This window comes from Ornithorhynchus anatinus, chromosome 16 (genome assembly GCF_004115215.2).
Source record: "Ornithorhynchus anatinus isolate Pmale09 chromosome 16, mOrnAna1.pri.v4, whole genome shotgun sequence".
Classification (NCBI taxonomy): domain Eukaryota; kingdom Metazoa; phylum Chordata; class Mammalia; order Monotremata; family Ornithorhynchidae; genus Ornithorhynchus; species Ornithorhynchus anatinus.
The window spans coordinates 956,334-969,821 of record NC_041743.1 but is presented as its reverse complement, the minus strand read 5'-3'; the positions used below and the strand labels follow the sequence as shown (position 1 = coordinate 969,821).

General features: G+C 57.1%; 2 protein-coding genes across 3 annotated transcripts; both read right to left on the bottom strand.

Moving 5' to 3' along the window:
* Positions 1–39: 39 nt before the first annotated feature.
* On the bottom strand, positions 40–6,230 carry LOC100091878 (aquaporin-9-like). Of its 2 annotated transcripts, XM_029081261.2 has the most exons (6): positions 6,060–6,229; positions 4,571–4,754; positions 4,229–4,366; positions 3,876–3,994; positions 2,471–2,688; positions 40–384 (listed from the first exon to the last, which is right to left on the bottom strand). In XM_029081261.2, the coding sequence occupies exons 1-6, from the start codon at positions 6,159–6,161 to the stop codon at positions 255–257; spliced, it is 891 nt and encodes a 296-aa protein (XP_028937094.1). In that variant the 5' UTR covers positions 6,162–6,229; the 3' UTR covers positions 40–254. The 2 variants fall into 2 exon arrangements, with proteins under 2 accessions (XP_028937094.1, XP_028937095.1); XM_029081262.2 differs by lacking the exon at positions 4,229–4,366 and having other exon boundaries at positions 6,060–6,230.
* Positions 6,231–9,311: 3,081 nt separating this feature from the next.
* GJA8 (gap junction protein alpha 8) lies at positions 9,312–10,676 on the bottom strand. Its single transcript, XM_029080938.1, has 2 exons — positions 9,543–10,676; positions 9,312–9,437 (listed from the first exon to the last, which is right to left on the bottom strand). The coding sequence occupies exons 1-2, from the start codon at positions 10,674–10,676 to the stop codon at positions 9,312–9,314; spliced, it is 1,260 nt and encodes a 419-aa protein (XP_028936771.1).
* Between the last annotated feature and the right edge of the window lie 2,812 nt (positions 10,677–13,488).

Below are 13,488 nucleotides of genomic sequence, written 5' to 3'. Positions count from 1 at the left end.
CAGGGGAATGTCTAATTGAAAGAGGCAAGGGAGCAGGTCTTCGGTACAAACCAAGCATGAGTTTAATATTCACATAACCTCTGCTGGGTGTCTCACAAGGGCAGGCAGAAGCAATGGGTGCTAAAACCGGGTGGAGGCCAGGGAGGATAAAAACCGTCGACGCAGCGTTGGCTCCCCATGGCCAGAGTGTGTTCCTGGACACCCGGCCGGGGCCACGTGTGCTCGAGGATCCGCAGGGTGGGCAGAGAGGCTGGTCAGGCCGCAGTTTTCTTTCTCCCCGAGAGCAGAACAGGTAGGGCCAGGGCATGGTGGTACACGGAGGCCCCGAGCAGGGCGCCCACCAGGGGCCCCAGGACGGGGATCCACCACCAGTGGTTTCCAACCCTGCAGGACAGAGAAGGGGAGGCTGGAGGGAAAAAGCCACACAGACACATGCACATCCCACCCCCCACCCACCCCAGGCCAGAGTCCTTAATGGATGGGGGCGACGCTCTGTGTGACCCAGGTTTCCCACGGGGGCCAGACCAACCCATGGCATCTGCAGGTGGTGGGGACTTTTATATTAGCGGACTGGCATGCAGAGATGCAGGACTGCCAATTGTGGCCAGGCAGGGGGATGGGGGAAACATTGGGAAAGAGGAAGAGAGGGGAGGAGGGGACTAGAGTGGGGAGGAGTGGGATGAAGACCCTGAGACCATGTTGGAGCATGGCTTAGTAAATAGAGCTTGAGCCTGGGAGTCAGGAGGACCTGGGTTCTAATCCTGGCTCTGCCTCTTTTCTGCCATGTGGCTTTGGGCAAGTCACTTCGCTGGGCCTCAGTTCCCCCATCTGTAGAGTGTGGTGTCTAACCTGATTAAAAAGGTATTCACGTCAGTGCTTAGAACAGTGTGTGGCACATAGTAAGCACCTAACAAGTACCAAAAATATTATTTTTATCAGGATGCAGCCTGGGACAGTTCTGACCCAGTTCGCCCAGGCGCTGGCCCGAAAAGAAGTTAGACTGATGACCAAAAAAAAAAAAAAAGAGGTAGCCTGGGGGCAATTTAAAACACACACATCCTCAAATAGGAGAGCAGCCCAGGGGCCAGCCTGCTTTGGGATGGGGGTTTGGGGTCGGGGAGATAAACAAAACACAGCAGCGGCTGGCCATTAAGAAGCCAGGCCCCACAGGGAAGACAATAGAAAGCTAAATCCCCTCGCTGGCAGCCAGGGGAGGAAAGCCCCTCGTCAGCAGGCACACAAGCCTAGGCAGGAAGGGCCCCCGCTAAGCCCGTGGCTGGTGCTGCCAGGCTGGGGAGTGAATGGCATGGGGGGGGGGGGACACCATCCATTCATCCAATCATATTAAATGAATGCTTACTGTGTGCAGAGCACTGAACTAAGTGCTTGGGAGCATACAACATATATTCCTTGCCCACAATGAGCTTATATAGTCTAGAGGAGGAGACAGACATTGACATAAACAAACCAGTATGCTCCTCTCCTATTACAACCCAGCCCGCACACTTTGCTCCTCTAATGCCAATCTGCTCACTGGACCTCGATCTCTTCTATCTTGCCCTCATCCCGCCTCTGGTCTGGAATACCCTCCTTCTTCATATCTGATAGACAATTACTCTGCCCACCTTAAAAGCCTTATTTAAAGCCACATCTCCTCCAAGAGGCCTTCCCTGACTAAGCCCTCATTTCCCTTTTCTCCCACTCCCTTCTGCGTCACCTTGACTCACTCCCTTTGGTCACTCCCCACCTAGGCCCACAATACTTATGTACATATCCGTAAATTTATATTAATGGATGTCTCCCCCTCTGGACTTTAAGATCATTGTGGGCAAGGAATATGTCTATTATATTGTGTTGTACTCTCCCACGCACCTACTACAGTGCTTTGTGGGCAAGCGCTCGATAAATACAAATGAGTGACACTGCCAGTTGTCCCCGCCCCCCGGCCATGGGGCCGGGGCCTGGCACCAGATGACATCTGCAGGGGCTGGGCCTACCAAGCTCCTGTTGGCACAGAGGGCCAAACCAAGAGTTAGTCCAACTCACAGAAAGAAAGGCCCGGGAATCAGGAGACCCCACGGCCTGCTATAGCTTAATCAACGATATTTATCGAGCGCTTACTGGCTGTGACCTTGGGTGAATCTAGACACGGATGTTAAGTCGTTCACCTCCAGCACGCTGCCAAAGAGGTGGGGGTGACCTTTGCTCTCTGTGGGCAAGGCTAGCAACTCGGTCCTGGCACGGCCTGGCACCCCCACGGGACGGGGCAGGACTTGGACGCCGACCTCCGGATAATCTGCAAGCGAGGATGCCCCGAGCTGCTAGAGACCCGGCTGGGGGACATGGCATCCCTAAGGCTCTGGACCCAGACACGTTGGGTGTCCAGGCCGGCGGAGTCTGTGCCGAGACCACTCGGGGCCATGAGCTTCGGGGCCGCGGAGGCCCAGGTTGGGGCAGGAGACTCACTCACCTGAAGACTTCCAGCCCCCAGCCGGCCACTGCCGCGAACGCCCGCGGGCCCAGGTCCTCGGCGGGGTTGATGGGGCACCCACAGCTCGAGCCCAAGGCCGAGCCTACTAGGAACAGGGCCAGCCGCTGGGCGGGGGGCTGCAGCTTGTGGCGGGGGGCTGGGACTCCCTCGCCCAGCACGGCCAGGACACAGGTGAGAAAAGCTGCCGACGCCATCACCTAGAGCACAAGTCAGAGAAAGAATAAAGGAGGGGAAGGGAGGACCGCAGAACGGAAGACACCTGTCCAGGTGAGGACCCCCGAGGGTGGGTAGCCAGAGCTGTGCTGAGCTGCGCTGACCATCTGTTGTTGCTAGAGAGAAGTTGTTGTTGTTGCTGGAGAAGCAGCGTGGCTCAGTGGAAAGAGCACGGGCTTTGGAGTCAGGGCTCATGAGTTCGAATCCCAGCTCTGCCACTTGTCGGCTGTGTGACCGTGGGCGAGTCACTTCACTTCTCTGTGCCTCAGTTCCCTCATCTGTAAAATGGGGATTAAGACTGTGAGCCCCACGTGGGACAACCTGATTCCCCTATGTCTACCCCAGCGCTTAGAACAGTGCTCGGCACATAGTAAGCGCTTAACAAATACCAACATTATTATTATGCTAGAGGAGGCCAGCAGGCAAGGCGATCTGCTAACTGCCTCCAGCCTAAGCATCCTCAAGACATAGGGCCATGAAATAGTCCAACCATAACGCTGTCCAGTCCCCTGCCCGAGGGCTACACAAACTGCGCCTGGAAACCGGACCCTCCTTCCGAGCATGCCCCCGTTTACATCTCTTATCGTCAGGAAGCAGCTTGGACTACAGAAAAGAGCACAGGCCTGGGGTCAGAGGACCTGTGTTCTAACCTCAGTTCCACCATTTGTCAAGGAGAGATTCCATCCAACTTCCTTATTTGGGCTGTGAGCCTCCTGTGAGACAGAGACTGTGTCCAACTTGATTACCTTGTATCTACCCCAGGGCTTAGTACAGCGCAGGGCACATAACTGTTTAACAAGTTCAGAATTTTGTAGCCATGAGAACCTCCTATAACACCCTCAGCCACACAGCACTTACAGACCCAAAAATTTATATTAAATGTCTGTCCCATCCCCTAGACTGTAGCTTGTTGTTGGCAGGGAACATTTCTACCACCTCTGCTATACTGTACTCTCCCAAGTACAGTGCTCTGCATACAGTAAGCACTCAATGAATATGACTGATCAGAGAAGAGAGAATTGAAGGATTGGATTGCCCCATCTATAAGCAAGATGGTGGATGTCCAGATGGACAACCGGTACAAAGTTCCTCCACAGATCCCGATGCCCCTATTTAGTGCCCCAGGCTAGGTGGGCCGTGGGCTGAGCCTGAGACTTCCGCAGCCTCTCACCTGGTCAGCAAAGCAGCTGAGTGAACTCTGCTGCCCGGAGGGGTAGGAAGCAAAGATCCCAGCTGTGGCATTGGGTCCCGCCACTGTCCAGGCACCAGCGCTCAGGGCCTGGAGACCGTCTGAAAGAGAAGTGCTCCGTCAGGTTGTCCTGCTGGTCCCCTGGATGGTTCCAGGCTGCGGATCCCAGGATTTCTCCTTGGCGTGGGGGCCAGGGCCTCAGGAGCTGGTCTGGGGGTGGGGAGCCCACAGAGTGAAGACCCCCACACCACACCCAGCAGCTTTGCCTGCATTTCCCTCCTCTCCCCACCCCCCAATCAGGTCTGTGGCCCCCGACCCGTGGGCAAGCCCCTCACCGTAGTGCCAGACGAAGACGGTGGCTGCGCCGCAGAAGGCCCCGGCCAGCTGGGCTAAGCACAAAGTGGGCAGGAGGTTCCAGTCCAGCCGCCGCAGGAAACACATGGCCAGGGACACGGCGGGGTTCAGATGAGTGCCTTCGGGACGGGATGGGATGGGCCCGGAAGGAAAGCTCACGTCGGGAGGTGGAGATGGCGAGGGAGGGCTACGTATTTGTTTCCCCTGAGTGAGTGGTTCCCTAACTATCCTCCTCATGTCTCCACCCACCCCAGGCTTGCCCATCCCCATCTCCCCCATCTTCCCCCTGGTGGTGCCCACCCCAGGCCCTGGGCTCCATCTACCTGAGGCTCCGGAGCCTATGTAGGCTCCCGCAGAGACCATGAACCGGAGGGGCTTGTCCGCGCCGAGAAGTCTCACGTGGGCCAGGAGCCGCCGCTCCACTTGAGCCCCGGGTCCCCTGGCTCGAAGGAAACCCCCAGTCCAGCCTCGCAGCTCAGCCTGGGCCACCCAGCCGCAGCCGAGCAGCTGGCCGGGGGGACGGGGGAGGTGTATGGGAAGGTGGGAAGGGGAGAGAGGACACAGAGCGGGGAAAGACTGTGGTGACCGCCATGTGGGGTCACCTCCCCCATCTAAGCCCCCCCTCCAATGTCTCCACATCCACCCGAGTAACCGGCCCCCAGCCCCGGCTGGGTTCACCACCGGGATCCTTCTCCCCATCCCCCCAGCTCACAAAACATTCCTTCTGGGGGCCAAGGGGTCAGGGATCCAGGCCCAGGTGGTGGTCCCCGCTCTTTAGCCAGGGGGTGGATCCAGGGGTGCTGGAAACAGCCTATAGCCTTGTGGACTGATTTCTCCCACTGACCTGGATTCATTCAATTGTATTTGTGGAGCACTGACTGTGTTCAGAGCACTGTACTAAGCACTTAGGAGAATACAATAAACAGATGCCGGACACCCCGCTGCCCTATTTCCCTCTCTGCAAGCTCAAGACCTCAGTCCACAGCAGTCCAGCCCGGCAGGGAAGCAGGTCCTCAAAGCCCAGAGAGCAGCCCGACCTGGTGCAAGCTTAGTTATCAAAGGGAGGTCACCTGGGCTGTTGTTATCAACCCCCAAACCCAGCTCCAACCCTTCACTCGGATCCTCCGCTGCCCCCCACCCAGACAGACCCCAGTTCACTCCACCCTTAAAGTCTCCTAGAAACCCACATCCCCCAGGGGGCCTTCCCTGATCCATCCTCATCACCCCAATCACTTCACCTTAGCATGTGTGAATTACAAGCCTGTCTTCAGCACTCGGAAGCATGTAGAGTTCTCTCTACTTAAGCGCTTAGTACAGTGCTCTGCACACAGTAAACATTCAATAAAAGCCACCATCTGCTTTTTACCTATAACCTATCTGTTTACGCAATCACTGGTTCAACAGTTTCATCCTACTTCAGCCCTAAACTCTCACAGGGTTTTCATTACCTGCACATCATTTGTCTGTTTTTCTGTCTCTCCCCCTTTAGCACATGAACTCTGTGAGGACAGAGGGCAAACATCTTGCTCCTGTTTGACTCTCCCAAGTGCTTATTTTAGTTTCTATGGGCAGGAAACATGTCTAGCAACTCTGTTTACACTGTACTCTCCCGAGTGCTTAGTACAGTGCTCTGCCCAGAAAAAGCCCATAAAAATACCATTTTTTGATCAATTGATTGTCTGATTGATACCAGGTGGAGCCAGGGCAACAGCTTCAGCCCCAAGACGGAAAGAGGGAGGGCATGAAGCTGACAGGCAGGCAGGGACCCCTCCCACCCCTGCCCTCACCCCCAGTTTTCCCACCTGAACTTACAATCAGCACAAAAGTCCCCCAGAACTCAGCCAGGCCACAGCGCAGGTGGGCACTCTGTGCACCCCAGACCGGCCCTTCCGGCCAGGGGTTGAGTCCGGCCATCTGGGCCCACGGCTGCAGCAAGCCACCGGATCAGGAGCCAAGGAATCTGGCTGCTCCGGCGCCCACCCACCAGGAGGGGACAAGCTAGCTCGTTGCTGGGGTTTATAGAGGGTGAGCACTAATTAGAGCCCTGGGGCAGCCTGGTCCTCCCTCCCCCAGCTGGGGTCAATCAGGGAAGCTGGAATTAGCAGGAGGGAGGGGAGGTTGCTTCCAGGATGCCCCTCCCCGCTGTCTTTCCCCCCCTCCCTCCCTCCACCCCACTCTGGAGATGCCCCAGCCCCAAAGTGCCTGCTCCCCTTCTGTCAACTGGGAGTCCCAGCGGGCACACCCGTCTTGGCTGGGCCATGAGCTGCATCCCCACTGCCCCTCTCCGTGGGAGCCCAGAGACCAGGGCTCTTCCCTTGGGCCGGGACAGACATGAGGGGGGCCACGGGCGGGCCTGGGTGGGCACAATAGCCTTTCTAAGGGCCCTCAGTGGGTTTTGACTCTGGCAGCATCCTGGAGTCAGGTCAGAATCGGGAGCAGGGGGCAGCATGGTGTAGTGGATAGAGCATAGGCCTGGAAGTCAAAAGGGAATGGGTTCTAATCTGTACTCTGCTATTTGTCTGCTGTGTGACCGTGGGAAAGTCTCTTCACTTCTCTGTGCCTCAGTTACCTCATCTGTAAAGTGGGGATTGAGACTGTGAGCCCCACATGGGGCAGGGACTGTGTCCAACCCGATTGCTTGTATCTACCCCAGCGCTTAGTACAGTGCCCGGCACATAGTAAGTACTTAACAAATACCATAATTATTATTATTATTATTATTACCATGGGAGACACGGGGGACGGGAGTTAGGAAAGTCTCGGTTGATGCAGGCGAACGGGAAAGGACAGCCGCCGACACGGAAAAGTCAAGGGGAGTTTTATTGGGGTTCAAACCCCAACACGTAGGGGGCCGCCCAGGGCCGGGGCTTGGAGCAAGAGGCCTTTCTACCGTCTCTAGCCTCTTCCCCAAGGGCTTTCCGGGAGGTGGTTTGAGATCCCGTTTCACAGGAGGGAAAACCAAAGCTGGAGAAAGTCACATGGCTCGATTAGCATTGCCCCCAACCTGGTCCCTTCCCCCTTCCCTCTGGGAATCCCTTCCTGGAGCCGGGAAGCAGAGATAAGCCTGGGAGACTCAGGGTGGGGATGGGGGGTGGTCTGGCCTCCTGTAATGCCCTCCACCCCCTCCTTTCCCTCTCCCTTCTTCCCGGGACACCTCAGCTTTGGACCAGGAGACTGCTTTCTCCTCACCCGGGGCCACCTCTAAGGCTGGAGGGAGGAGAACAGCCCCAATCCGGCTCTGAGAAGATGCCCAGCTTCTGGGCCTGGTCCCAACTTCAGCCTGGGGTCCTTGGGGCAGTGTTTTGGGAGGTGGGTGCAGGCGGGAGCAGCAGGGGCAGGAAGGGTGGGAGGAAAGAGGGAGAGGGGTGGGTCACGCTGGGTTTCCTGAGGCCCAGGTTGCCCCTCGGGGCTGATGAGTACCCAGAAGGGTGGCTGGAAGAAGAAGACCCCGCTCCCACCATTTTCCGACCAATCCAGGAGCCCCCACCCTGCCACTACTCCATTAGTCTAGGGATCCGGAAGGAGATTTCCTCCTTTTGAGCATGGAATGAGGGTCTGGTTCTCCATGTGTCATTCTCTGAGGCAACCCTCCCCTGCCACACACACACACACACACAAACACACATACCCTCTTACCTTAAATGCCCCAGAAAGAGGGTCCCTACCACAACCCCTGGGCAACAGAGATACCACGATGCCCTTTCAGGGCCCGGCTGGTCTCCCCCTACCCCAATTAGCTCATTTCCCTCCCCATGAGGGGCCAGGCCCCGGAGCAGGTGGAAGGGCTCCACCTTCCATGTTTCACGTCCCCAGACATGCACGGATCTCTAGGGTGGAGCCCAGCCCACCTTTAGCACCACTCTACCCAGCAGTTCAGGCTCTCAAATGTACCCCGAAGGCTCGGAGCTGGTCTTTCGGAGACCTGAAGAGAGGGACGGTCTCCCTCCCACTCCTAGGGGCCTCTGCCACGCGGAAACAATGCCCTGGACAGTGCCCACTAGGCAGGGTTGCCGGAGGAAGGACGAGGCAGAGGCAGAAGGCGCAGGCATTCTACTCGGAGGCCCTCTCCCCCCAACTCAAACCTCTTGGGGCAGGGCCACATCCTCACACAGGTCTCGGGGAGGTCGAGGGCAGGGGGCATAGGGTTGCCCCCATTCTACAGAGCAGAAGTTGAGGCCCAGAGAGGTTAAGAGACTTGACAAAAATTACACAGCAGTGTAACAGGAGACAGAAAGAGCACGGGCCTAGGAGTCAGAAGACCTGGATTCTAATCCCAGTTCCACAGCTTGTCTTCTGTGTGACTTTGGGCAACTCACTTAACTTCTCTGTGCCTCAGTTACCTCATCGGTAAATATGGGGATTAAGACTGTGAATCTCATGTGGGACATGGACTGTGTCCAACCTGATTATCTTGTATCTACCCCAGAACTTAGTACAGTGCGTGGCACATAGTGAGTGCTTAACAAATACCATTAGAAAAGAAAAATCCCTGACTCTGTGTAGCCCTGCCCTCTCCCCAAAGCTAGTGCCCACCCCTTCCTCCACCACACCAGCTGTGGCGGGAGTGGAAGAGGTACAGCCAAATTCCTGCTCCCTCACAGATCCTGCGCACGACCGTTTACAAAGGCATCAAGAGGAACACCGATTGATACACATATTTATGCACACACCAACCTCCCCCACACGGTTATTCATGCACACAGTTGTACGTCTATACCTATACGACCCACTCATGTGCACACACTTGCTCACAAACATACTCCCACAATGCGCACACCCAGTTGCACACACATGTGCCCTGGGCCCAGAGTGTCCCTGTGCCGGTGGTCAGGAGGAGGGGCTGGGCTGGGCTGGGCTGGATGAGGGGCAGGGAGCCGGCGGTAGGGAGAGTGGAGAACACTGGACACTTCTGATCCCTGGAAATGTGGATTCTCAGAACACCCTCCCCACTTTGGTGTCCTTCCAGTCTGAAGGCCGGGGGGACAGCGAGGGGGTAGGAAGATAGGGGCTGAGGAGATCTCACACTCAGCTCCAGGGGCAGGCAGGCGGGGCGGGGCCTCCTTCTCAGACAGTCAAATCATCTGACCGGGCCCGGCTGCTGGCCCCACTGAGCCTGCTGAGGGGCCTGGGGGAGTCGGACGTCCACTCGGAAGGCAGCGAAGGGAGCTTCTCGGCGGCTGCTGGTCCCAGCTTCTCTCCGGAGGAGGTCTCGTCTTCCCCATTCTCTGTCTCCTCCTCCGCCACCTCCTTCTCCTCCTTCCTCTCTTCCCCGTTCCCCTCTTTCTCTCCCCCCACCCCCAGCCTCTCCAGTCCCAGCTTCTCTTCCAACCCCAGCTTCTCCTGCAGCCTCAGCTTCTCTTCCAGTCCCAGGGTCTCCCCAAGTCCCGGTGTATCCCCCAGCCCAGGCTTCTCCCGCAGCCCCTGATTCTCCACTGGGCTTGGCTTCTCTTCCTGCTCCTCCCCACCGACCTCCCGCCCCTCCACCTGCGCGTAGGAAGGGAGGGTCTCGGCGTAGACCGGACCCAGGTCCCCCAGGGCCCCCGTCTCCACCACCCCGACGTCGGTCAGCGGGAAGTACCGGGACACGATCTGCTCCTCCTCCAGGAGCTGGTAGCCCTTGGCCTTCTGCACCGAGGACACGGCGACGGAGCGGACGGACGTCTCGGCGGGGCCCCCCGGGGACCGGGGTTCGGCCGGCCGGCCGAAGGCCGCCCGGACCCTCTTGAGGCCCAGGTGGCCGATCTCCAGGAGGTTGAGGAAGAGGGCCACGGAGGCCACGGCCAGCATGAAGAGGATGAAGATGGTCTTCTCGGTGGGCCGGGACACGAAGCAGTCCACGACGTTGGGGCAGGGCCAGCGGCTGCAGCGGTAGAGGGGCCGGATCCGGAAGCCGTACAGGAGATAGTGGCCCACAACGAAGCCCACCTCGAACAGCGTCTTGAAGACGATGTGGCCAATGTAGGTGCGGAGAAGCGTGCCTTCCAGCCGAAACTTTTTGGTGCCCTTGGACGGCCCCCGCTTCCCGTGGCCCTGGTCGCCGCCACCGGCCGGGGGTGAGCGATCCCCTTCTCCCGCTGGCCTCCGGGCTGCCGCCTCCGCCTCGCGCTCCTTCTGCTTCTCCTCCATGCGCACGTGGTGCACGGCGTGGCCCACGTACACGAGCGACGGCGTGGACACGAAGATGATCTGCAGGACCCAGAGGCGGATGTGGGAGATGGGGAAGGCCTCGTCGTAGCACACGTTCTCGCAGCCGGGCTGCTGCGTGTTGCACACGAAGTCCGACTGCTCGTCACCCCAGACAAACTCGGCCGCCGTACCCAGCACCAGGATGCGGAAGATGAACAGGACGGTCAGCCAGACCCGGCCGATGACGGTCGAGTGCTCGTTCACCTCCTCTAGAATGTTCCCCAGAAAGCTCCAATCACCCATTTCTCTCCGCCTGCGGGGTGGAGGGGGGAGGGAAGACTGAGGGGGCAAAAATCCTTACTTAAAAATCACCTCCTCCAAGAGGCCTTCCCAGACTGAGCTCCTCTTCCCCCTCTACTCCCTCTGCCATCCCCCCTTTACCTCTCCGCAGCTAAAGCCTCATTTTCCCCTTTTCCCTCTGCTCCTCCACCTCTCCCTTCCCATCCCCACAGCACTGTACCCGTCCGCTCAACTGTATATATTTTCGTTACCCTATTTATTTTGTTAATGAATTGTACATCGCCTTGATTCTATTTAGTTGCCATTGTTTTTACGAGATGTTCTTCCCCTTGACTCTATTTATTGCCATTGTTCTTGTCTGTCCGTCTCCCCTGATTAGACTGTAAGCCCGTCAAACGGCAGGGACTGTCTCTATCTGTTGCCGACTTGTTCATCCCAAGCGCTTAGTACAGTGCTCTGCACATAGTAAGCGCTCAATAAATACTATTGAATGAAAAAGACAGTGACTCCCCCCGACCAGGTCTGCATACAGAGCTGAAGACCCCCCCACCGGGGACCCCTGCTGCAGCTGCATAAAGATAGGGACCCTCCCCAGGACTTATGCTACAGCTGAATGAGGTCGGGTGAAAGTTTACCAAACGAAATGCCAAAGCCCAGAATTTATTCGCAAAGCTCCCTGAGCCCTCAGACAGGCCCCGGTAGGGGACTGACCACTAACCAGGACCCCGATGGGGTCCCTGGAAAGGAAAAGAGGCTTCCAGGCAAACCCCTTCCTCTCCTGGGTGAGCGGGAGCATCTGAATAGGTGTCCATACCTCCATCAATCAATCAATCAATAAATCAGCTTCATTTATTGAGCTCTTACTGTGTGCAGAGCACTGTACTAAATATTTGGGAGAGTACAATATAACAATATAATCAAGTTTGTATGTGTCTACATACATAAACAGTGAGCTCTTGTCCCCTAGACTGGAAGTTTCCTTGGCAGGGAACGTGTCTATGATATAGTACTCTCCCAAGCGATTAGTACAGTGCTCTGCACACAATAAGCACTGGACAAATACAACTGATTACGGATTGAGAAGAGCTTCTCAGGGACTATCAACTACCAGACCTGCTCAGAGAGAGAGACAGCAAAGCAAAACCCCCGGATGGGGTCCTGAGGTGGAGAACAAGCCTGGGGGCATCTCACGTGGGGGGTCCCACCTCCCAATGGGAACCGGGGTCCATCCGCCCCCAGAGGACGCAACGGCACCATCTCCCCTCCCTCCAGAGCTCCTGATCCCAACCTGAGCCAGCAGCCCCCAGCCCTTGGCTATCATAGCAGACTCCAGGGTTATTAAAGAGCTCTGCGAGGCCCCCAGAGACCCCAACTCACTCAGTCGTCACGAGTCCTCCACCGGGCTCCACAACCCCCTCTCAGGTCCAGCTCCGGGCCCACCGGCTCCTCACCCAGCAGCCTCCTTTTCTGGGCCTCCAGGAGCAGGGTTCGAGAGGGAGGCTCGTTCGAGAGGGAGGCTTCATTTGGGCCCACCGGTTTCATGGCTCCCCACGAAGGACCCTCCAACCTTCCAGGCTGAGCTTGGCATCCCAGCCCGCCCCCCTTGCCACATCCCACACCCAGCGCCCCCAAACCCAAATTAGAACCCAGCTCCAGTTCTGGAATATCTCCAGGTCCCCAGCAGAGACAGGAGGTGGGAAGGGGGAGAGATACAACTCGCCAGAGGGAACCGACCATGTGCATGAGAGTGTGTGTATGTGTGTGTACGCGTGCGTGTGCCTGGGTCCCCCCACCCCCCAGTGTGGGAGGGAGCAGAGGGGGCGTGGCTGCCTACCTTGATGATTCTCCTTGGCCTCTCCTTCTGGGCACGTCTGTGCAACGGGACCAAAGGGTGGGTTTGTGGGCTGCAGGCGTCTGGACACCGTTTATGAAGGGAGAGGGTGGGCGGGGCGGGGGTGGGTGTCACAAGAAAAACAATAGGGGAGAGGAGACTGGGCAGGGTGCTGGCCTCAGGAGTGGGGGGTTGGGGAGGAGAGCAGTGGGCACAAGCCCAACCCACACAAGGGCACCTTCCCTGGCCGAGGAAATTCCTTGTTTTCGGTCAGTTGTATTTATCGAGTGCTTACTGTGTGCAGATCACTGTACCAAGCGCTTGGGAGAGGACAATATAACAATACAACAGACACACCAGTCTTCCTCTCCCCTCGCCACAGGAATGTTGCATAGGGGGATCGGAACCCCCAAATCAGAGTCATAGGCCAAATGCACCTCATCGGACTCAACCCACATTCACTCACTCACTCAGTCGTATTTCTTGAGCGCTTATTGTGTGCAGAGCATTGTACTAAGCGCTTGGGAAAGTACAATACAACAATAAATAGTGACATTCCCTGTCCACAACCAGCTCGCAGTCTACAGTAGGGGAGACGGATATCAGTACAAATAAATAAAATTACAGCTACGTACATAAGCGCTTTGAGGTTGGGAGGAGGGAAGAGCAAAGGGATAAATCAGAATTACAGATAGTTACACAGAGCAGGTCTCCTTAACTAACAATCAGCGAGGGGCGGCTGCTGCTGCTGCTGTTTTAACTCCCTCCTACTCCCCCAAGAAAGATTGAAAAGACATTAGCCTGGGATACGCAGCCAGGTCTTTAGTGCCTTTCGGTTGGACTTGTTCATTGACCAGAGTCAACCTGAGTGGTAGTTGCTACCTCAGGGCAAGGGAGGCTCTGCTCTCCCCTCACTCCACCTCCCAATCCCAGGCAGGGTTAGAGAGAAGCCATGTACAGTCAGGGAAGTGAGAGGTGACCCCA